We start from the raw sequence: 22,941 nt of genomic DNA, 5'->3' as shown, positions 1-22,941 counted from the left end.
TTAGATTTTAACAAAAGATTTCCAATAATTGCTTCTGACAATGCAGTAAGTTATTCATAAAATTTTGATTGCTTAGAAAATATTTAATAAATGTAATGAGTTATTCCTTGAAATAAAATGATATTTAGAATATGATTTACTATCCCTAAAAGATCAGAAATCAGAACTGTCATTAAAATTTTTTTTATTTCAATTTTAACAATTAAAAAAAAGTAAATTCAAAAATTTCCCGCCAGATGTCAGGTAATGTACGCGCCATATTGAATCTTTAAAAATGGCGTCTGGATGATCCCTCGTGACTCGCGACCATCATCGATTATATTTTACCGTTCATACGTACATGACAACTGTGTAGTGTATGTCAGTGTATTCCTGGCAGTGGCGTGAATCGACATCGCCCAAAAGCCAGAATCCATAATTTATATCTACTTATTTCTGGGCATTTAGTCATCAAACAGTATACAGTATACCTTATCCAATATATATTTACAATCTCTCTGTACGTTTCGCTCAGTTTGTTCAGTTTAATTCTTATCTGCTAGTTTTATTAAACTCAAATATTTATTCAGCGTTTTATGATTGTAGATTTACGTGGATTAAGCTAAGAAGATGGGCTCGCTTTTCCGGAGTGAGGAAATGACCTTGTGTCAGCTCTTTTTGCAAAGTGAAGCTGCTTATGCCTGTGTTTCTGAATTGGGAGAACTTGGACTTGTCCAATTTCGCGATGTAAGTATATTTTTATAATTATTTACATTTTATTCTAATCACGAAACATTGCTATCATTCTTATTATTATTATGGATAGTCCATATAGTTATTTCGACGAGCAAGTATTTTACTTACTCAAGTAATTAGTACCGAGTCATATGACTAGACAGAGAACCTTGAACAATTTACACGCCCAAATAAAAACTTTTTTTTTTATTTTTTAAAAATTTATATCTAAAATTAAATTTGTTTATTAAATTATTTTAAATATTTAAATAAATATTTTAATTTTTTAAAAATAATATAAATATTAATATTTAAAAATTGAAATAAATATATGACTTAATAAATTTGTTTTGATAGATAAAAATAATATTTAACGTAAATTTATCAATACATTTATTTTATTTACTTGGTAGTAAATAACGATAAAATATTTGATAACTTATAGTTAAATCCTGACGTAAATGCATTCCAACGTAAATTCGTCAATGAAGTCCGTCGGTGCGATGAAATGGAGCGTAAATTGCGGTACCTGGAGAAAGAAATTAAAAAAGATGGAATCCCGATGCTGGACACTGGTGAGAATCCGGAGGCTCCACAACCTCGTGAGATGATCGATTTAGAGGCGACCTTCGAGAAACTCGAAAATGAACTCCGGGAAGTTAATCAGAACGCAGAAGCGCTAAAGAGAAATTTTTTAGAGCTCACTGAGCTCAAGCACATTCTACGCAAGACCCAGGTCTTTTTCGATGAGGTAACAATAATCTAATAATTTTATATTAAACACATTATGATATGATATTAATAGTATTACAACTAATCAAGGCTAATTATAACATTACTATTTTAAAAAATCCATGGCTAATTTTTTTTAACAAGTCGATAGACATGATACATAGCAAGATTGATTTTGAATACTCATACCGATTGAGTATGAGTGGCTAATTGTTTTATGATGAATGAGCATGAATCTAAGCTCGCTGCAAATCAAGCATTTGGCTCAATGTTTGTTTTATTATGAAAGTTTATTTCTGCTAAGCGCAATTCACGCAAGATGAATTTTATTTTTTAATTAATAAACATGTCAAAAATCTAGCACCGCACCTACTACTAAGTACTTTTAATCATTACATGGTAATTAATAGACACATTTAAGTGTCTCAGACACAATGTTTAATGTTATGATTATTAATACATTAATTAATTAATTATTTATTTAATAATAATTGAGTGATTTTAGGATTAATGTTAGTGTTGCCAACTAACAATGTTGTTGCAGTGTTTTAATAATTAATACAAATTATTTTTATTTAATAACCGTTTATGGCAATATTAAAAAATATCAATTTTTACGTTAGAAAATTGATAAACAATTCATTCCATAGTTTTTATTTAATTTTAATTAATTTGAGTTATAACAAGATTCTGATTGTTATAAAATTTTTCATCGATTATTTTGTTGAGGTTATTTAAAATAAAAATAATTTGTATTAATAAAATAAAAATTAAAAATGCTGAATATGGAGATGTCATGTCACAGATGGCAGACCCAAGCCGCGAAGAAGAACAAGTAACTCTTTTGGGTGAGGAGGGCCTCCGCGCTGGCGGCCAGGCTCTTAAACTCGGGTAATTAATTGTGGTGCTCATTTCAAAGTCTTACAATCTTTATTTACTTTATCAACATCATTTGATAAATTAAAATCAAAGATCATTAAACTATTAAAAATTTACATGACCGAATATCACATGCATGTAATCATATAAAAAATTCAAAACTCACTTATGCACTGCACCGTGTGATCTCGGTCTAGAGTCCTATCCTAAAATCTATTTTCAAAAAATTTAATTATTATTTGGAAAATCAGGCAGTCGATCAATTTATTTTTCATTTTTTTTTGTTTAAAATTGACTGAATTGAAAATAAATTCACAGTTAAATATCATATTCACAAAATTTAAACAATAGATAATACATATGGTGCACCACGAGGCTTGTGATTTATTTAATATTGAGCACAATAAGTCAGTGTATTGTATAATTGCAGCACCTGTACACTACTGAAGACACCGTAGGAAGTCACTATAGGAATCCCCTCAGGCAAGCTGTTATCAACCGTTATTTTTTTTTTAATATGTTTGCCCATATTTTTTTCGCAAGATTTTTTTATTTATTTTATTTCATGTTTTCATCTACAAGTACACAAGTCTGTCTTTCTTGAGCAATTACATTTTTTTTAATTAAAATTTTTCACATAGCAATTAAATTTAATTCAAAGAAATTGAAATTCTTATAATGAAATAATCCGAATTGTGTACTTAGAGATTGTCTGAGTGTCGTGGCTAAATTTTTTTTTTTAAACTAAAATTAACAATCTAATAGTTAGCTTTTAGTTAAAAAATTTTTTACACAGACTATAACAGTTGATACAGTTTGACATGTGTAATTAAAACCAATAATAAAATATTAATTATGATAATTAAAAATTTCAAGCTGTATCGAATAAAATCAGCAATTAAATGGCAGCCATAGAATAAAACAAAATCACTAGCTCAATAGCTTCGATTCACTTTTAAAGTAATAGATAGTTTATTTATAAAGCCATGTGAATAACAATTTAAAATTAAATTATATAAAGCAAGGAAGTATTATTAATAATTAAAATAATAGATGATGATGGTGGCCATGGGTATGTATATTCACATATATTTATTCCAATTAACATTTCTTAGCACGTGTCTCTTCATTTTCAATTTATTTATCATATATTTTAAATTAAATATTATCAACTATTAAAATATATGATAGAAAAAAGCCTCGTTTTGCCATAGCACCATGTCTTATGTCTTGTCTTGTTGCTTGTTTTTTTTTTAATTTTATTTTTGTGTACCTGCATAGCCTCAGATTTTTGTCATTGTTTATTTGTGTGACCTAGTAGTTAATAATAGAAGAAAAAAAAAAAAAAATATCAAAATTTACTAACTATTACATCGGGCCCGTTTAAAAATAAAATGCCAATGGATTTTTAAAAAACATAAATATAATTTTTTATAAAATTATTATCAGAATTTTTTTAAAAATATTTATTGCTTAAACGGCAATCTATATTTACATTGTTATTTATATTGGTAATAAATTTAATCTTTAATTATTTGATAAGAAATTACTAAATATAAAAATAATTAAAGATTAAAATTAGCATAAATTTATAATTTATTAATTAATTGTTAATAAAATAAAAAATTGAGTTGTGGTCCGGTGTAAATAAATACAGTGTGTTAATGTGGTTGTGTCTTGTCTGTTGTGTCGTCAGCAAGAGCACGCAGGCTTGAACCCCACCGAGTCCATGACACGCGCGTTGATTAGTGATGATAATATCGCCCGCCAGTCCGCCCTTGGTCCTGTCCAGTTGGGGTACGTACCTTCTCTCATCCTTCTGTTCAAATAAATAACAAACAAACCACTGACACCATTTACCACTTGCTACTTGTTACTTGTATTGCCCTACTGTCTAAGTCTAAAATCTAAAATCTTAAATTGACTATCTTGAATCTTCTTCTCTGATCCTTACCCAGAATTAATCAGCAATGACAAAAAATTACATTAATTGTTAATTATTTCAGAAAACTTCAGTCGACCTGGTAAAGTTATTTCTATTTCTGATAATTTATTATCGTTATAATTATTAACTATTAATCTCACCTATCTTGGTAATATTATTACTTTTAAATATAAATGTTTAGTGATTGCTTTACTTAAACGTGTGTCCCTATTCCTCGATTATATTCAGTAGATTTTTTAAATTATATTAAATGTGGTAAATTGTTTTTATTGATACCGTAGATTACTATTACTATTAAATATAATTTTAAAAAATATAAATCTAATGGAGCTGGAATGTATTAGTAGATTTTTATTGTAAAAGCACGGATTATTGAATATCTGTATTGCTTTCACCTCTGTCTAATGCCCAAAAAAATATTTATTTACATTAACATTTTTAGTCAAACAATTATTTTTAGGAATATAAGAGACTGAAAATATTTTTTATTAATATTATTTTTAATCTGGATTTCAGGGATTGGATCTGTATTAATGAACTTTGAAAAATTGAGCTTGGAATTATTAATTTATATTGATGTAATTTTGACTAAAAAATGTGAACACCTGTTAACAATATTAATCAAATGAAAGAAGAAAAACAATTATATATTGCTTCAAGATAATGTTGAAATTTTGCAGGGTAAATTATTCAAAAATAATTTGGGTAAAAATAGAGACGTTAATAAAATTTCGTGAAATTGATAAATTATTTGCAAATTTAAATTTATTGATGTTGTGATAATATAATCTATAAGATTTATAATCATAACAATTATTATGGTAAAATATGTGTAGGCACTTTAATTTCCTGACAGAAAAAGTGTAGATTTATGTATGTAAATAATTATGTATTTATTTAATGGGAAATTTATTGATTCGTTAAGTAGATATTTGTTTAAGATAAGTAATTTTTACTTTATTTACAATTTATTCTCTAACTAATCAATTTTACAAAATAATGTTAATTTTTCTAAGTTCATGTGGTCGATTACCAAAAAAAATAAATAAATCTTCTAACTTCGAGATATTAAATATTTTTAGTCTCAAAATTTCTCTTCAGAAATTCTTATCAGTACTCTAAAATCTTTTACAATATCGATATAAACTTACATCAAAACATTTTTACACATCACATTACTCTTTTTTTTTACTCATAAAAATCAACAGTTTGTTTATCTGCATCCTCGCGTTTATTTGTATCGTTAAAAAAAAATCTAAACTGTAAAAGTAGATTTTAGTTGTTTGAGTAATTATTTTTAAGTGTGGGTTTTACTTATTATTTATTTGTTTGTCAGTATTTATGTATTATTGCTGTATTTTTTATTTAAAGCATTTTTTATCTTATTTAATATTTGATATCAATTTAGATTATTATTACTTTTATTTGTAATTATTTGTTAATTACAAGGTATGTAAAACAAAATAATTTTTTCCATGGCTACATAAAAAGATCATCATTAATTTTATTAAAATATTCACTTCCAATGGCTTCATTTTTATTATATATATTTTATTCATTCATATTTTTATAAATACATTTAAATCATAAATTTTAATTAATAAAATTAATCGATACAGATTGAAAATAGACTAGGGCACTGATGGAGTGTAAGAGCATATAGAAGAAATTTTTATTTTTCCAATGCAATGACGACGTGCCGATTTTTCATCGTTAACAATTTAAAAAAAAAAAAAAAAACTCCTTACTAACAAATCCCAGTCCTTAAAAATTATATTATTTATAGTTAATTAAATTATTCATAAATTAATATTTATTTTTTATTTTAAAAATTAGTTTTGTCGCTGGTGTTATTCTGAGAGAAAGAATACCGGCGTTCGAGCGAATGTTATGGCGAGCATGCAGAGGAAATGTATTTTTACGTCAAGCTGAAATTGAATCTCCTTTGGAGGATCCATCAACAGTGAGTAACTTCTTAATGTAATTTATAATTAAAATTAGTGTATGAATAATGATTATTATTATTTTTTTTTTTCTAGAGTGATCAAGTCTACAAATCAGTTTTCATCATTTTCTTCCAAGGAGATCAATTGAAAACACGTGTAAAGAAAATCTGTGAAGGATTTCGCGCAACTCTTTACCCATGCCCTGAAGCTCCTGCTGACAGACGTGAAATGGCAATGGGTGTCATGACACGTATAGAAGATTTAAATACTGTAAGATTTTTTGTTGATAATTTCATTTAATTAGTTAAAAAAATATAATTTTAAATCCAAGTATTTTTATCATTACTGATAATACTCAAGAACTGATTCGAGATGCAATTAGTCATAACTCAAGTAAACATGATTCAATAAACAATAATTATCAGTGATTCAATCAAACAGTATTAAATTGTTTAATTATAAAGATTTTATCAGTTAATATTTTCATAATTATTTATAATTTTTAAATTAAGATTTATATTCTAAATTAACCACTTAATTTTAAAATGGCTAATTTAAATACATTCATCAGGTACTTGGCCAAACTCAAGATCACCGTCATCGAGTGCTTGTAGCAGCAGCAAAAAATCTGAAGAACTGGTTCATCAAAGTCAGAAAAATTAAAGCTATTTATCACACCCTAAACTTGTTCAATCTTGACGTCACACAAAAATGTCTGATCGCCGAGTGTTGGGTTCCTGTGCTTGATATTGAGACAATTCAGTTGGCTCTACGTCGTGGAACGGTATTAAATCAAAATCTTAATAACATTAATAATAATTTACAATATTCAATCAATAAAAACTAAATTATTGTCAAACAGGAACGTAGTGGAAGTTCAGTACCTCCAATTTTGAATCGCATGGAGTCGTTCGAAGATCCACCGACTTATAATCGTACGAATAAATTTACCAAAGGGTTCCAAGCACTGATCGACGCCTACGGAGTGGCATCATACCGCGAGATGAATCCCGCGCCTTACACCATTGTCACCTTTCCATTTTTATTCGCAGTCATGTTTGGAGATTGCGGCCACGGCGCGATAATGTTCTTTTTCGGTCTCTGGATGGTCTTGAAGGAAAAACCTCTATCAGCTCAAAAATCTGACAATGAAATCTGGAACATCTTCTTTGGTGGTCGCTACATCATATTTCTCATGGGGTTGTTCTCCATGTACACCGGGCTTATATACAACGACATCTTCTCAAAATCTCTCAACATATTCGGTTCCTACTGGGAGGTAAACCTAGACTGGAAGACCATTAACACCAACAAAGGTCTGTCTTTAGACCCGAAGCCAGATTACGTTGGACACCCGTATCCTCTGGGTATGGACCCTGTCTGGCAGCTGGCAGAAAACAAAATCATATTTTTGAACTCCTACAAAATGAAGATATCAATCATATTCGGTATAATTCACATGTTGTTCGGTGTGATGGTCGGTCTGAAAAATCATCTTTACTTCAAAAGACCGCTTAATGTAATCTGCGAGTTCATACCCCAGGTTATTTTCTTGGTGTTCTTGTTCCTGTATATGTGTCTGATGATGTTCATTAAGTGGACTTCATATTCAGCGACCAACCCGGATCCCTACAGCACTCACTGTGCACCTTCTATTTTAATAACATTCATCGACATGGTTCTCTTTGCATCTCCGAAGGAAAAAGATCCCAAGGATCCTTGCAACAAGTTTATGTACGGTGGTCAGTTTGGACTCCAACGGTTCCTCGTAGTGATTGCGCTACTCTGTGTACCGGTGTTGCTGCTCGCCAAACCTATCATGATAATGCGTGGACGTAAACAGCATCAGCAGTTGAACAATCACGGCCAGGAAAACGGAGATGTTGAAGGAGCCGGTGCTGTTGTGCAGAATCCAGTACACAGAGAAGAAGAAGAAGAGATGGGTGAAATTTTCATTCATCAGGGTATTCATACTATTGAATATGTGCTCGGTAGTATTTCACATACTGCCTCTTATTTACGTCTATGGGCTCTTTCACTTGCTCATGCTCGTAAGTATTTTTTTTTTTTAATTTTGTCTTTTGGAAGAAAAAAATAATTTATCTATTAATATTTTTTTTTTTTTTTTTTTTTTTTTTCAGAATTGTCTGAAGTACTATGGAACATGGTAATGAAAATAGGTCTTACTAGTGGTGACTGGTTTGGAGGAGTAGTTTTGTGGGCATTGTTCGCCTTTTGGGCAGTATTGACAGTCGGAATTCTTGTTCTCATGGAAGGATTGTCAGCTTTCCTCCACACCTTACGTCTTCATTGGTAATTTATTTTTGAAAAAGTCTTTTTTATTAAGAATTGAAAAAATTATTATTTATATTAAAAAAAACGAATTATTATTTATTTTTTTAGGGTTGAGTTCCAAAGTAAATTCTACGAAGGTACTGGCTATACTTTCAGCCCATTCTCCTTCGAAATAATTTTAGAGTCCGCTCAGACTACTACCGAAGAATAAATCAGTATCAGCTTTAATACACTCTATTCTATTGAATTAAAGCTTTGGTTTGTTTATTTTAAATATTGATAATGACAATATATATTTGTAATGTAATTGTGAAAAATGTTTAAGGACATGAATTGAAATTGTAATTAATTTATCCTTTAATACGTTAAAATAGCATCTATATCTAGATTTGATGAACTGATTGAAATATCGATCATCAGAATAGATCATTTTGATTGAAATATTTATTTCAAAAGATCTATCTAAGGTAAAAGCCCCAATAGATGCTCATGTACCAGTATATGATCACTCCATGTATTTGTATATCTATATTTGTGAATATAGATACACAAATACATGAAGTGATCATATACTGGTACATGAGCATCTATTGGGGCTTTTACCTTAATTGAAATATTTATTTTGTTATTATAATATAATTTGCCGAATTTATCATGCTACTAAGGTCATGATAGTTGTGTACTTATGGTTTTTTCGAATTCATTGTGTATGTAGTATAATATTGGAATAAATATGATTTATTTACTTTAAAAAATGTAAAGTTACTGAAAAATATGAAAGGTTAAATTAAGGATAACTGTAATATTAATTATGTTTAAAATTCATATTAAAAAATTATGAAATTTATTAAATAACTAGCTGTTACCCGCTCGTTCCGCTGGGTGCTTTATAGAATTGCATTTTTAGATCTAGACTTGAAATTCAATTGGAATATTGTTTTAACTAGCACAGATTCCAAATTCCATCGAATCTGCATTTACCTTTTATCCATGTGATTATTGTAGCTAATATTCTATGTAACTTTCAATGTGCAATCACTATAACATTCTCGTAGCTTTTTCACCAAAATGAATAAAAAAATGCCATTCGGTCTCACCCGAAATGGAAGGTAGATTCCATGTGATATGAGATTTTCTTTATTTATGTTATTTAATTTGTTGAATAACAAATGTTTATGTAATTTTTAAATTTTCAATCCGCTATAACTTTTAAACGAGTTAACCGATTATCACGTAGTTGACAACAGTCGATACAGTTTTTTTGAATTCTGTGATGAATTTCAAACCGTGAATTGATCAGATAAAAATTTCGGAATTTGTTTGAAAAAAACGCTTTTTTCGATTTTTTTCGTCAACGATATCTCACAAACGAATCAAGCGATTTTGACCGGTCCGGCGGCGATCGACGTAGTTTTTTCAAGTGCTACGAAATTTTCTGTTAATTGGAATTTTCTCAGTGACATCAATTTTCTACAGAAAATGAATTGTGCATATTTTTTACAAATTTTATTAAGATAAGTAGCCAAATTTTTTTTTTACATACCAAGTGTTTGAACAATACATTCATTTTAATCTGTTACATTCCCGCGATCCCAAAGTGGTTCGATTGGCACTTAGAAAAAGTGAATATTCACTTATTCCAGCGAATTTTCACTAATTCATGTTTAGAGAGTAGAGTACCAATATGCCAAATTTCATTAAATTCTGAACGCAAATTCTAAAACCGGTAGTACTACCTTAATAGCTCACGCCATATTTCGCCAACTATTTTAACCATTTCTCTTTTTCGCGCCTTCTGTGAGCTCTCGATCTTTCGGGAATTTTCTCTTGTTTCTCTCTCATCCGAGCCGTTATTTCCACTGCCTTCGAATTCGTCTGAGCCAGTGTGCTGTTCATGAACTTCTTTTTCAATTATTGTTTTATTCAGTTCATTTTCGTTCCCGCTATCTCCATCATTATTGTCCTTCACAGTATTTTTTTCATTGCTTTCTTTATTTTTTAACTTCTCTTAGCTCATCGTGAATTGTCCAATGTCAATTTGCGATTGTGATCACCTGATGAATCTTCTGGTGTTGTATATGTAGAGTCTCCACTTATTATCTTATCTTCTTTTTTCGATATTCCTAATCTCAAAATTATCTCACCACACTTTTTTATTCTCTTGCTTATTTTCTCATCACTTATCGTCACTTTTTATTTATTATTTGTTATTTTATTATTTTTATTTGCTTATAGAAATTGTTTTGATTGATATTAATCAATTTTTATTTATAATATTTTTTTTTTATAAATTTTCACGTTACGTAAAAATCACGCGTGGGTTCACAAGGCCACCAACCGGTCAACTTTTTTATAGTCCAAGTAATTGTACTCTTACTTATATTCAAATAACATGTCATATATTTGGTCGTTGTCAAAAAAGTAAAATTCATTTTTATTAATAAAACAATCATTGTGATAAAATTTTTAATATTTTCATTTTAATTTCATTAAAAAATTCAAAATACAGTTTTTTGCTTCCTTAATGCTCGATCATACTAGACTTAAACTCATTCTTCAGCTGGTCAGGCTTTTTATTATACCTCTGTTTCAATAATTCCAACTTTTCAATATGTCCAACTATATGTCTTCGTCCTTCTCTGGAAAGCTATTAATTACATCTATTTGATTCATTTACTGATTTATTGTTATTATTTTGACTATGGAAATCATAATGTTTATTATTTATTTTTCATTGGACAGATTGCCTGATGAAGCTGAGAATAAACAGCGAAACGTTGCATTTTTTAATAAACTAAAATTTTTGTCATTTGATCCAAGTTCCCAATAACTTAAGAATTATTTATAATCATGGATGAGAATAATGTTAATAATTAGTTGCATCTTTCAGAAATCTACTGCGGAAGAAATTTAATCTTTCAAAGTCCCGAATGCGCGCGCACTCTTTTATGAATTTAGCCATTGCTATTCAAATTTTCTTCACCTGTGTGTTTTAATTTTTATCACAGAAATAATTACATAGAAAAATCTTTTGAAAATTTTTTACCAAAATTTTACAAATATTGGAATGAGCACATTTAAAAATTTTAAATTTTTTCAAAATACATAAATCATTTTAAATATTTTAGAATTAGATATAAAAAGTATATTTTAAAAATTTCATATAAAATTTTTCACGTGTAAATATTTTTATTTTTCATCACAATTTATACGTTAAAAAAAAGAAATTATCGGATATTTTTTTATGTCAGATTTCAGTATCATCAATAAAAGAAAAGTTAAAAATATATATAATTACAAGAAAATAACAAAAAAATGGACTATTTACTTATTAACCTTTGTAATTTTTAGATTACATTTTCAACGTCATTTTAAATTTGATTAAAAAATCAAGTCCAGTGCAACGTGTAACGATCGATCCGTAAATATTATCACATGTTATCCTACCACTGCTGGTAGCTAGCTAGTTCTTCTCCCACTTGAGTAATGCTATAAACAAAAATACTAAGTATCATTTACAAATATATTTGTAAATATATGCATTTAACATAAATGGCCAAATGAAAAGAGAAAAAAAAACCAAAATGATATTCTACATTGTACCAGTGCAGATCCCAGACCCAGCCATAGTTTCACTTCTCCTTACTTTTACCCTCTCTTTTACCAATTCCATATCTATTTTTCTCCTCCACTGTTACACGTACAAAGAGTTTCATTACTTTACAAATTGAATGTAAGTAACGTATATCTATATATATATATATATATATATATATAGATATATATATATATATATATATATATATATATATATATATATATATATATATATATATATATATAGTACAGTATACAGTGTGCATTTGCGCATTTACCATCTCTCCTCACCACAGTTCCACACTCCTCCACTTTCCTGACTGCTATCTGGTTTTTTCTGTATTCTCTGCTTTTCCAGTTATTCGTCTGGTCTGATCGTCTGTAGTTTGCCCCACCAGACTTGCCAGTTTACCATCAATAATTATAATTACAACTACAGTTATAAATAAATAATTTAAATTCTCATAATAATAATTGTTTCATTATTTTTAGACACCGGACACTTTTTAAATTTATTAAATTAATAAAACAATTGTCAATAATGGCTAAACAACGTGTTTGTATTATTGGATCTGGTAATTGGTGAGTTATTGATTTATTATTTTTGTTTATAAAATTAAAATAGTATTTTATTACTTTATAACAATTAATAAGTTTCAGTTAAATACTTTTAATCTTTAAGCTTATTACTATTAAAATAGTTGTATGATAATGATAAGAATACAGTTGAGTTAAAAAATAATTTTTAACGATACTCATATATGCAGATGTCTGACTATTTATTGGTTTTTATTTAAAAAAAAAAAAATGATACTAAGAAAATATTTTAAAATAAATTAAATTTTTAGTTTTTTTTTTTTTTTAATTTCTATTAGTACAATTTTTTTTCAATAATTTATTTATTAAAAAAATCTTAAAAGTTCTCAGATTTATATAAATGTCATAGTTTTTATTGATAAATTACTAAGCGTGAGATTTTTAGTGTTAAAAAGCATTTTTTTTAGTTTTATTAATTTAGTGACCTTGACCTCTGCGTTGAATAAATATAGATGTATACATATCGATATAACATTTATTGATTCACTTTTTTAATACGGAAGAAAAATCTAAATTATGTGCCAAGGTTACGAGATTAGATTTTTAGTTTATTTAATTTTATTATTTTTGATTGTCATTAATTGGTGATTGTTTTTCAGGGGATCGGCAATTGCCAAGATTATTGGAGCGAATGCCCAAAGGTTGGAAAATTTTGAAGATCGCGTGACGATGTATGTTTATGAAGAGATGATTGACGGTCGGAAATTAACGGAGATAATAAATGAAGAGCATGAGAATGTCAAATATCTACCGGGTCATAAGATACCAGAGAATGTGGTAAGTTTTTATCGTTACGTATTATTATATTATTATTATCTGTATTGATATCGTTAAGAATTACGTTTTAAGTACATAGTTGTAATCGCTGGTGTTAGTTTTGTTTTTTATTACTTCTTTTTATTATTACTTAAAAATAGTTATTGTTTGGTATAAATTTATTTTTTTAATGTATAAATTTATATACAAAGTTTTTTAATTTTTAATATTTTTTTTTATACAAAAAAATTTATTAGGATTATTTTTTACACCTAACGATTTGATCTTTTAATAAATACTCAAGAAAATTTAATTGCCCTGATTAAATAATTTTATCTATAAAAAACCTGAGTACCTATTAGCTATCATTTTTAACATTAATTGACTGAAAAAATTTTTTATTATCATCATTATTATGACAATTATTATTGTTATTGCTCATTGATTTGAAACAAAAAAAAAAAAAAATATTTTGCTTATTCAACATCTGTCACACGTCATATTTCACCTCAAGCAATTTTATCCAAGGACAAACTTTTGTCTATACTATTTATGTAATTTTCTTTATCATTTTAAAAAGCTCGCATGACCTAAACAGACAGATAGAAAGTCAACTCCCACGACGGTTTAATAATAAGCTCGATGTATATATTTAAACTTCTCTAAAAGAAAATAGAGACAGGGATCTAGTTGCTGAATTATAAAAAAAACTTAATATTATTTTTTAATCTTTTAAAATTTATTTTATCAAAATATCGTTTGCTGGAATATCTTAAGGATAATTAATTTAAAAAATAATTTACAGGTTGCTGTACCAGATGTTGTCGAAGCAGCAGCAGATGCGGACATTCTTGTATTTGTAGTTCCTCACCAGTTCATACGAAGAATATGCAGCACTTTGCTTGGAAAAATAAAGCCAACCGCTTGTGGATTATCGCTTATCAAAGTAAATATTTAATCAAATAATAAAGTTTATAATAAATAAATATTGTAATAAAATAATAATCAAAAAAATTTTTAAGGGCTTTGACCAAAAGGAAGGTGGTGGAATAGATTTAATCTCACAGATAATCGCCACTGAATTAAACATTCCTATGGCTGTGTTGATGGGCGCTAATTTAGCATCCGAAGTCGCTGATGAAATGTTTTGTGAAACTACTATTGGTAATTATATTTTTATTACTGGTATTAATAAAATAAAATAAAGACTGTGAAGATATGAGATATTAAATTGTTTGCAAATTAATTACATAAGTTTAATAGCCGAGGTGTAATTACAAAAAATTTTTTACAGGTTGTAAGGATAATGCAATGGGCGTTATTTTACGTGACATGATTCAGACCCCGTTTTTCCGCGTTGTTGTTGTTGATGACGTTAATTCTGTCGAGTGTTGCGGTGCACTTAAGGTAAGTCATTTATCATTCCTCATATAACTGAATAAAAAAAAATTTTATATTTATACTTTATTGTTTATTTTTTTTATAGAATATTGTTGCGTGTGGAGCTGGCTTTGTTGATGGTTTAGGTCTAGGAGATAATACGAAAGCTGCTGTTATACGTTTAGGATTAATGGAAATGATTAAATTTGTGGATGTTTTTTATCCTGGCGGTAAATTAAGTACGTTCTTTGAGAGTTGCGGAGTAGCTGATTTAATTACAACCTGCTACGGTGGACGTAATCGTAAAGTTTCCGAGGCTTTTGTTAAGATTGGCAAGGTAAATTATTTTTATTATATTTTTTAAGAATGTATTTTATGCAAAAAAATTTCTGAAATTCGAATATAGAAATTTTAATTAGATAACTTTTTACATATTTTAAATTAGCAGTTATTAATAATGAAATATTTTTAAGCGTTCTTGTAAAATTTTTATTGTTTTTAATACTTATATAAAATCCGTTGATGGCTAGAGGAATAGACTAGATTATTAAAAATTTTATTTTAGTATTTTATTGATAATAAATTTATCCAAAAAATAAAAATCATTTTAGTCGATTGCTGAATTGGAGCAAGAAATGTTGAATGGACAAAAACTTCAAGGACCAATTACTGCTGAAGAAGTAAACTACATGCTGAAAGCCAAAGACATGGAAGTCAGGTTTCCATTATTCACTGCGATCCACCGAATTTGTGTCGGTGAATTGCAGGCTACTGATCTCATCGACTGTATTCGCAGCCATCCAGAACACATGTAAGCTCAAAATCAAGTATAATAATCGTCTTGTGTCAAGTAAAAAAATGTATACTGATAATAGGAGTCATGGAGTATCGTAACACTTTCTTTCAATTGGTTGTGGACGCTTGAGGATTTCTTACTCTTTTTTTCTTCAATCGGACCTTTTATTTAATTAACAATTTTTGTTTTAGATTTAATGCTTATGTAAATATGAAAAAATTATCTTGGAATTTTAAATTACAGAAAGTGCATCGCAGTTGTAGATAAAATTCCCTATTTTTTTATATTTTTTCAAATGATGCACTTTTATTTTAAATTTAATTTTAAATTGATTATTTATTCGACTTATATTTGTTTTGATGATCCTGCTTGGATTTACAATTACAAAAAATTTTCTCAGCATTTACAGTCAGTAAATGAAATTCATTTTTTAATTTACCAGCTGAAAGTATAAGATTTAATTGAAAAAAAATCATGGAGGAAATTTTTTTAATTAAAACGGTAGAACATATTTTGAGTCACTGCATTTTAAAAATTCAATTAGTTGATTTCGTAAATACTAGAACCAAAAATAATTCACCAAATAAATTAATTAAAACTGATAAATATATACTTAGTATTTTAGAAATGCTATTTTTTTTTAATTAAAAAAAAACTAATTTTACTTAGATATATTTTTTTTTGTTGAATTTGTAATGATTAGCTAGAGTAATAGGGTATAGAATTAAATCCAAAGATAAAATATATCAACATAATGAAAATCAGAATGTTTGAATTTTGGATGTGATATAAAAATTGTTATCAATCTGAATTGTATCAGTACGGATTAAATATATATTTAAATTTTATTGTCTGTTAAATCAAAGAGATTTACTTGAATTTATTATCCACTGTCCGTTCTAAAATTGTCTTTATTAATAAATTGTTAATTGCATGTCTCTGTCATCTGTTATTAATTATTATTAACTGGCTTGTTAGAATTAATTATCTTTTAATTTTTAGTAATTAAGAAATCATTGTTTCATATTTTTTTTTTATTATTTCATTTCATTCATATTCAGGTATGACAACGACGAGAACCTCCCACCGAGATGTCATCTTTAATATTCAACATCAGGTGTCATCAAATAAATAACAATAATGATAATAACGATTTTTTACTCAAGATTAACCAAATAAATGTAATATTTTTTTACAAGCAATGCCATAAAGAAATTAAATGCCATTAAAATAAGTAATTAATTTTTGTGTATCAAGTGTTGATAGTTTTTTAAAATTTTATGATTTTAAACAATTAAATGAAGTTTATTTAAAAATTTTTTAAATGCTTAAAAAAATATTTTATTAAATCCAAGCTAATTTGCGAAAATAATTAATTAGTATTATGATTATAAATATAATGAGTTATAAAATTATGCCAATGTCAGCTTGCGTAAAAAAAATGAATTGAATGTTCGTTTGTTTAAAAAAAGATAAAAAAGAGAGAGTGAGAAAAAGCTTGACAAGATAAATAACAATAGTAATAATAGTAAGTAATGTAATAATTAACGTAGTGATGTTAAATTTAACATTGGCCGAGTACTCCGCTAATAGTTACGTTCGTTAATACTATTCTCAACTCAGTTCATCCTTAAGAGAGATCCGAGACATTGGAGTCTGTCCAATACTAAAGACCTCCAACTAAACCTCCGTCCAACCAGTTGACAATAAAATTTGCTCTCTTGCTCTATCTACGATTAGTTATTTCGCTAACTAAGGTCAATGGTGAATTAGAATCAGCGAGTACTTTTTAAGAAGTCTCCTCACCTGTCAGTCGACCGATTCACTCTCTGACAGCAAGTAAACCGCAAATTTTTTATTTAACACTCGTCACCTTTTTTTATTTATTAAAATGTCTACCAAGAAGAAGGTTTGCATCGTCGGAAGTGGCAATTGGTAATTTATATTTTTTAAATATGTATTCTTAAGTATTTAGCATATTATTTGAAATGCTAATTTTTTTTTTAAATAGTGGTTTGTTTTTCCATTAATATTTATTTATGTTGATGTAATAAAAGTATTATTAAAATAATTCAGGGGCTCAGCAATTGCTAAAATAGTTGGTGCCAATGCTACTAAATTTAATAATAAATTTGAAGAACAAGTTACCATGTACGTGTACGAAGAAATGATTGATGGAAAAAAGCTTACAGAAATAATAAACACTCAGCATGAGAATGTAAAATATTTACCAGGACATAAACTACCTCCTAATGTTGTAAGTAATTATTATTATTTATTAAAAATTCATCTTTCATGAGTTATAATAAGATCAAAAGTTACATAACATAAAATTATTAAAGAAGAAATATCAATATTTTAAAAAGCCGTAGTTGGGATTCAAATCGTGAACCTCGCGTTGTTGATTAGTCGATTGTATAAGATAGTTATTAAAAATAAAATGTTATATATTTTTAATAAATTAACATAGAAAACTTTAATAGTCAGTAGTAGTACGAACGTAAACTTTGCCAGAAGGCATAAAAACTTTATCTACCCCGCCGGGGAATAATGATGGCAACTCATTATCATCAACTGTAGGTAGAATCATCACTTTTTCACCAGGCTAAAACAAGTGTGTTTATTTATTAAAATTTTAATCATTGGTAAATAATTAAAAAAAAATTACTTACTGTCCAATTTGCTGGAGTCGCGATTTGTGGTTTGCGATCTACCAGTTGTAATGAATCGATCACACGCAAAATTTCGCTGTGAATATTTAAAAATAATTATGCTTTAAGTGTTTATAATAGATTAGATTAGTTAATTAGATTAAATAATAATTTAAGATTTAATTACTTACTCGACATTACGGCCAGTTGAAGTAGGATAGTGCATACTCAAACGAAGACGATGATCAGGACTGACAATGTAAAGCGCTCGAACAGTTATTGCGTTCTCAGGATCATTCTTAGACTCTTCGTCGATCATGTCTAGCTTGACCGCTAAACTCCGATCGTCATCGGCGATTATTGGGTACGGAAATTCTCCAGGAATGTCTTGGCAATAAGACTTAATATCCTAAAAAAAAAAAAAAAAAATTTTGAAATCACACAAACTAGCAGACAATTGGCAATTTTTTGATTTTTCTTGAAAAATAAACTAAGTCTACAATACTATTTTTAAGAAATTGCATTTATAATTTTCTAGAGTTTCTAAAGATTGAATTTTTTAAATAAAATTTTTTTGCTTTATTTTATTTGTTAAAAAAAGTATCAAATGTCTCTCATTATCATTATCAGTACCATTTTTTTTTAATTTAATAAATTTTTATAATCTAAAATTATGTTTGATAATTATTGAATTAAAATATCGAAAAAAAAAAAAAACGAATGAAAGTATTATAAATTTAATTACTTACATTGACCCAATCAACATGATCCGTGAGTTTATCAACAGAATGTGCGAGTAATTTAACATTACGTTTTTTGAAATGAGGGTAATGAACAGCAATACGACCAAGTTCGGTTGTACAAACCGGAGTAAAGTCCGCTGGATGTGAGAATATAACTACCCAGCTACAAAACAATTATTTTATTAACTGAAAAAAATATAATTTTTAATTAAATAAAAAAAATTACTTACGAATCCCCTTGCCATTCGTAAAAGTCAATAGGACCCTTGGTAGAATCAGCTTGAAAGTTAGGAATTACTTGATTCAATCGCATCTTGAATTGAGTAATGCTTCTGAAACTCAATAGCAATTTTTTAATAACAATTCAGCTGGCTCGTATTTGATGTACTTCGTAACGAGTCTGTACAAGAACTGATGCAGAAAATTCAAGTGGGTGTGTTATTTAATGCGACGCAATATTTCCGTCCTCGGGAACTGCCTTTGTGATCTGAGATGTTATTTATTAGTTATTATTCATACTGTGAATATATACATATATACCGAATGAATTCAGCGAGTTATTTGATAAGATTAATACATCATTTTTTTTTAAAGATAACTAGTTATTAAATTTGCTTTGAATTTTTATCAATAATTATGTAATTTTTTAATCTCAAGTAACTGAACCCACTTGAAAATAATAAAATAATACATAAGACCATTTTTTAGATAATGAAGTTAACTTAAAAAATAATTTAAAATATTGCAAAAAAAATATTTTATAAATTTTTTAAAAAATATAATAATAAATTATAAAAATAAATAAATTGAGATGAATGTCAATTGCGATTAAATAGTTAATAGACTAGACTTCCGTAATATTTAAAAAATTACATAAGCATGACACGTACAGATGCACGGAAGCGCATTGAGATGCAGTTGACCTCCAAGACACGGTTGGATCAACGCCAAACTAAGTAAACGTTAGCAAATAGTTTGTTGATAACAAAAGCAATAATAATAATGGAATATTATAAACAAAATAATAAATCAGTCATTCAATTAGCGTTTGAACATTACAAATGATATTTTACCATTTAAATATTTAGGTCGCTGTTCCGGATGTTGTCGAAGCGGCAAAGGATGCAGATATCCTTATCTTCGTCATCCCGCACCAGTTTATCCGCGGGCTGGCTGCAGCGATGCTGGGAAAAATAAAGTCCACCGCTGTTGGGCTTTCTCTGATCAAAGGGTTCGATTCCAGTGACGGAAAGAGCATTAAATTGATCTCCAAAGTCGTTGAAGAGCATCTCAAGATTCCTTGCTACGTTTTGATGGGCGCTAATCTTGCCAATGAAGTCGCCGAGGAGAAATTCTGTGAAACTACTATTGGTAAAAAAATTTATTAGTTACAAGATAATTTTTAGAAATTAATTACATTAGATTTTTTAAATAATTACTAATTAATATTACTTTCTTGTAGGAGTTAGAGACAAGCGTCTTGCACCAGTACTTAGAGATTTAATGATGACACCTAATTTCCGGGTTGTCTGTGTTGAAGATTGCGAGGCTGTTGAAGTTTGCGGTGCACTGAAAGTAAGTTCTAATTAATTTATTTAATTAAATTGTCAATTTAAATGAATATATCTTTGATTTCTTCTTTTTCTATATTACTGAAGAAATAAAATTATTTTGTAAAATTATTATAGAATATTGTAGCATGTGGAGCAGGATTTGTCGACGGTTTAGGACTTGGTGACAACACAAAAGCTGCAGTAATAAGATTAGGTCTTATGGAGATGATTAAATTCGTGGATACATTCTACGGTGGATCAAAACTTTCAACATTCTTCGAAAGCTGCGGTGTCGCTGATCTCATCACAACTTGCTACGGTGGTCGTAATCGCCGAGTTTGCGAGCAATTTGTTAAGACAACAAAGTCTATAAAAGAACTCGAGGACGAGTTACTGGGAGGAATGAAACTTCAGGGACCAGCAACTGCTGAAGAAGTTAACGGGATGCTGAAAGCCCAGAACATGACCGATAAATTTCCTCTTTTCACAGCCGTGCATCGCATTTGCACGCGGGAGCTCAAACCCACTGACTTGATTGACCAAATTCGCAACCACCCTGAGCACGCGTGAGTATTTTTTACCTGAAATATGTTATAATGTTAGCTATATTTATATTTACATTATATGGATTTAACTAATCAGTAATTAACTCTCAAAGGGGCGAGAATTCAGACTTGTCGAAATTAAACCTCCACTTTGATATTAAAATTCACATCTTTTTTAACAAAGGACTTCGGTAGTTAATTCAGCAACTATTTTTTTATTAATAAATAAATTTTTAAATAAAAAATATTTTTTTAAGTAAGTACGTTCTATTCCGTATATTTTAATTTCATTATCAACTATCATTATTAGAAATATATATTACATGTTTATTGTCGTTCTTTGTATTAAATTCAACAGGAAAAATTGAATAATTTATATATATTTATTTATTTATTATTAATAATAATTGCTGAATTAATCACTATTAAAATAAACTAACGAATATTTATAAGGTTCATTATTTATGTAATTAATATTTTTATTTTTTTACACTAGATATTGTCCTAAAAATTTATATATGTGTTAACTTAGTGTTGCATGCTTAAATGTTTGTTAGCTATCTGTTGGTAAGTAAATCATCAATTATTGTCAATAATATTTACTAAAATTTATATATTTTATTTTTTAGGATGAAAATGGAAGTAATAGAAGACTAGTTACTCATAAATTTAAGAAGCCAAAATTAATGTGATAAAAATTGTAAAGAATTAAAATTGTAAAATTAAATTAATAAATATATTTATTTAGAAAACTTTTGTCTATTTATTTACTTAACGTATCTAAACACTCTCTTAATTTAAGTCTTCGATTTCCGGTCAGAGCATCTGCGTTCTGGTTTTGGAAGTGGAGTTCCTGGAGGCGGTACGTTGTCGATTAAGTGATCTTTTCTTACTTTTAGTTCAAAAATACCTGGTTTTTTTTCTACAGCCTGAATTATTGTTGTTTTTACTTCATGTTCTACTTCGTTTGCAAATTTATTAAGCTAGAATTTAGTTATTTATTACAAATTATAAATTGCAAATTATTTTTATATTACTTTATATAATTAATTATACGAATTATATATTACCTCGTTGATCGCAGTCTCATCAGTAACATTTTTGTTTTTTTTATACTCATCATTTATTTTATTTCTGACAACTGAAAAATAAAACTTTTAAATCATGAAATTTCTGCTGGTTTTAAAAATTAATAAATTATGAAAAAGAAAATTCTTACATGATAGTGCATACTGGTCTCCTTGAAAAGTATTTAATCGTGTGCGATGTAATTTTTTGAACGTTTTAAGAACCTGTAATTAGAAAAAAAAAATTATCCATCGTTGTCATTCAATAAAAAATAAGAAAATTTTTAGGTTAATTTTCAAACTAAAAAATAATTAAATATTTTAATAAATAAAATATATTAGTTGATGATTAATAATTAATAATTTGAAGAAACAATATACCTCTCTGCGAAGTTCAGCACTCATTTCAAAAAAAATTATTCACCCAAAAATTCATAAAAATTTTTTTATAATTGTATAACAAGAGGATATTCAGAATAAATTAAAAGACAACTGAGCAGGAAATTCAAAAATTGTAAGTTGTAAGCTTGTACTAAATTAATCGGAGCAACAAAGTCCAATTGTTTACCAATTATAAATAAATAACTTTCATAACAATCAGATCAATACAATAATGACATCTTGCGTCAAAAATAAGAAGAGTTTTAATTTTAAAAAACAGATGACAGCAGTGAACCTGTTCTAATTTACCTGGAAAAAATAAAAATAAAAAATAAAATAATAAAAATTTAATGTACTTTTAATC

The 22,941-nt window shown here is 27.9% G+C and overlaps 5 protein-coding genes across 11 annotated transcripts; 3 read left to right on the top strand and 2 right to left on the bottom strand.

Annotated features, from left to right (window-relative positions):
• The first annotated feature begins 282 nt into the window (after nucleotides 1-282).
• Nucleotides 283-8,860, top strand: LOC123264953 (V-type proton ATPase 116 kDa subunit a1). 4 transcript variants are annotated; one of them, XM_044728488.1, is made up of 11 exons: nucleotides 283-499; nucleotides 586-726; nucleotides 1,160-1,465; nucleotides 4,022-4,122; nucleotides 4,332-4,349; nucleotides 6,107-6,233; nucleotides 6,310-6,486; nucleotides 6,788-7,000; nucleotides 7,079-8,267; nucleotides 8,358-8,529; nucleotides 8,620-8,860. In XM_044728488.1, the coding sequence occupies exons 2-11, from the start codon at nucleotides 610-612 to the stop codon at nucleotides 8,720-8,722; spliced, it is 2,523 nt and encodes an 840-aa protein (XP_044584423.1). In that variant the 5' UTR covers nucleotides 283-499; nucleotides 586-609; the 3' UTR covers nucleotides 8,723-8,860. The 4 variants fall into 4 exon arrangements, with proteins under 4 accessions (XP_044584423.1, XP_044584424.1, XP_044584426.1 ...); XM_044728489.1 differs by lacking the exon at nucleotides 4,332-4,349; XM_044728491.1 differs by lacking the exons at nucleotides 4,022-4,122; nucleotides 4,332-4,349 and adding an exon at nucleotides 2,756-2,808.
• A 3,564-nt stretch (nucleotides 8,861-12,424) lies between these two features.
• LOC123264952 (glycerol-3-phosphate dehydrogenase [NAD(+)], cytoplasmic-like) lies at nucleotides 12,425-16,879 on the top strand. 2 transcript variants are annotated; one of them, XM_044728485.1, is made up of 8 exons: nucleotides 12,425-12,690; nucleotides 13,305-13,482; nucleotides 14,267-14,407; nucleotides 14,484-14,625; nucleotides 14,756-14,868; nucleotides 14,948-15,178; nucleotides 15,453-15,652; nucleotides 16,699-16,879. In XM_044728485.1, the coding sequence occupies exons 1-8, from the start codon at nucleotides 12,650-12,652 to the stop codon at nucleotides 16,739-16,741; spliced, it is 1,089 nt and encodes a 362-aa protein (XP_044584420.1). In that variant the 5' UTR covers nucleotides 12,425-12,649; the 3' UTR covers nucleotides 16,742-16,879. The 2 variants fall into 2 exon arrangements, with proteins under 2 accessions (XP_044584420.1, XP_044584421.1); XM_044728486.1 differs by lacking the exon at nucleotides 16,699-16,879 and adding an exon at nucleotides 15,717-16,497 and having other exon boundaries at nucleotides 12,426-12,690.
• A 338-nt stretch (nucleotides 16,880-17,217) lies between these two features.
• Nucleotides 17,218-21,881, top strand: LOC123264949 (glycerol-3-phosphate dehydrogenase [NAD(+)], cytoplasmic-like). Of its 2 annotated transcripts, none has more exons than XM_044728480.1 (6): nucleotides 17,218-17,572; nucleotides 17,714-17,894; nucleotides 20,120-20,402; nucleotides 20,494-20,606; nucleotides 20,720-21,150; nucleotides 21,243-21,339. In XM_044728480.1, the coding sequence occupies exons 1-6, from the start codon at nucleotides 17,529-17,531 to the stop codon at nucleotides 21,322-21,324; spliced, it is 1,134 nt and encodes a 377-aa protein (XP_044584415.1). In that variant the 5' UTR covers nucleotides 17,218-17,528; the 3' UTR covers nucleotides 21,325-21,339. The 2 variants fall into 2 exon arrangements, with proteins under 2 accessions (XP_044584415.1, XP_044584414.1); XM_044728479.1 differs by lacking the exon at nucleotides 21,243-21,339 and adding an exon at nucleotides 21,759-21,881 and having other exon boundaries at nucleotides 17,227-17,572.
• Nucleotides 17,893-20,243, bottom strand: LOC123264950 (peroxiredoxin-6-like). The gene is made up of 6 exons (XM_044728481.1): nucleotides 20,105-20,243; nucleotides 19,262-19,518; nucleotides 19,038-19,194; nucleotides 18,480-18,697; nucleotides 18,310-18,385; nucleotides 17,893-18,242 (listed from the first exon to the last, which is right to left on the bottom strand). Exons 2-6 carry the CDS (start codon nucleotides 19,342-19,344, stop codon nucleotides 18,114-18,116), a joined length of 663 nt encoding a protein of 220 aa, XP_044584416.1. The 5' UTR covers nucleotides 19,345-19,518; nucleotides 20,105-20,243; the 3' UTR covers nucleotides 17,893-18,113.
• On the bottom strand, nucleotides 21,061-22,798 carry LOC123264951 (complex III assembly factor LYRM7). 2 transcript variants are annotated; one of them, XM_044728484.1, is made up of 5 exons: nucleotides 22,578-22,798; nucleotides 22,349-22,421; nucleotides 22,200-22,270; nucleotides 21,906-22,112; nucleotides 21,061-21,165 (listed from the first exon to the last, which is right to left on the bottom strand). In XM_044728484.1, the coding sequence occupies exons 1-4, from the start codon at nucleotides 22,599-22,601 to the stop codon at nucleotides 21,927-21,929; spliced, it is 354 nt and encodes a 117-aa protein (XP_044584419.1). In that variant the 5' UTR covers nucleotides 22,602-22,798; the 3' UTR covers nucleotides 21,061-21,165; nucleotides 21,906-21,926. The 2 variants fall into 2 exon arrangements, with proteins under 2 accessions (XP_044584419.1, XP_044584418.1); XM_044728483.1 differs by lacking the exon at nucleotides 21,061-21,165 and having other exon boundaries at nucleotides 21,904-22,112; nucleotides 22,578-22,797.
• Between the last annotated feature and the right edge of the window lie 143 nt (nucleotides 22,799-22,941).

Source organism: Cotesia glomerata, linkage group LG5 (genome assembly GCF_020080835.1).
Source record: "Cotesia glomerata isolate CgM1 linkage group LG5, MPM_Cglom_v2.3, whole genome shotgun sequence".
NCBI classification, from domain to species: domain Eukaryota; kingdom Metazoa; phylum Arthropoda; class Insecta; order Hymenoptera; family Braconidae; genus Cotesia; species Cotesia glomerata.
Note: the sequence above shows the minus strand (reverse complement) of the source record. Positions and strands in the feature narration are given on the sequence as shown.

Excerpts from the sequence above, each read along its gene's own strand:
- LOC123264952 (XM_044728485.1), top strand. The coding sequence starts at position 12,650 with ATGGCTAAACAACGTGTTTGTATTATTGGATCTGGTAATTG. Across the intron at positions 14,869-14,947 it reads AGTGTTGCGGTGCACTTAAG|AATATTGTTGCGTGTGGAGC; the intron begins GTAAGTCATTTA and ends TTTTTTTTATAG. Across the intron at positions 15,653-16,698 it reads CGCAGCCATCCAGAACACAT|GTATGACAACGACGAGAACC; the intron begins GTAAGCTCAAAA and ends ATTCATATTCAG.
- LOC123264951 (XM_044728484.1), bottom strand. The coding sequence starts at position 22,601 with ATGAGTGCTGAACTTCGCAGAGAG. Across the intron at positions 22,422-22,577 it reads GTGCTGAACTTCGCAGAGAG|GTTCTTAAAACGTTCAAAAA; the intron begins GTATATTGTTTC and ends TTCTAATTACAG. Across the intron at positions 22,113-22,199 it reads ATGAGACTGCGATCAACGAG|CTTAATAAATTTGCAAACGA; the intron begins GTAATATATAAT and ends ACTAAATTCTAG.
- LOC123264950 (XM_044728481.1), bottom strand. The coding sequence starts at position 19,344 with ATGCGATTGAATCAAGTAATTCCTAACTTTCAAGCTGATTCTACCAAG. Across the intron at positions 19,195-19,261 it reads TACGAATGGCAAGGGGATTC|CTGGGTAGTTATATTCTCAC; the intron begins GTAAGTAATTTT and ends ATTGTTTTGTAG. Across the intron at positions 18,386-18,479 it reads TCAACTGGCCGTAATGTCGA|CGAAATTTTGCGTGTGATCG; the intron begins GTAAGTAATTAA and ends AAATATTCACAG.
- LOC123264953 (XM_044728488.1), top strand. The coding sequence starts at position 610 with ATGGGCTCGCTTTTCCGGAGTGAGGAAATGACCTTGTGTCAGCTCTTT. Across the intron at positions 1,466-4,021 it reads CCCAGGTCTTTTTCGATGAG|CAAGAGCACGCAGGCTTGAA; the intron begins GTAACAATAATC and ends TTGTGTCGTCAG. Across the intron at positions 6,234-6,309 it reads CTTTGGAGGATCCATCAACA|AGTGATCAAGTCTACAAATC; the intron begins GTGAGTAACTTC and ends TTTTTTTTCTAG.
- LOC123264949 (XM_044728480.1), top strand. The coding sequence starts at position 17,529 with ATGTCTACCAAGAAGAAGGTTTGCATCGTCGGAAGTGGCAATTG. Across the intron at positions 20,403-20,493 it reads ATTCTGTGAAACTACTATTG|GAGTTAGAGACAAGCGTCTT; the intron begins GTAAAAAAATTT and ends ACTTTCTTGTAG. Across the intron at positions 21,151-21,242 it reads CGCAACCACCCTGAGCACGC|GGGCGAGAATTCAGACTTGT; the intron begins GTGAGTATTTTT and ends TAACTCTCAAAG.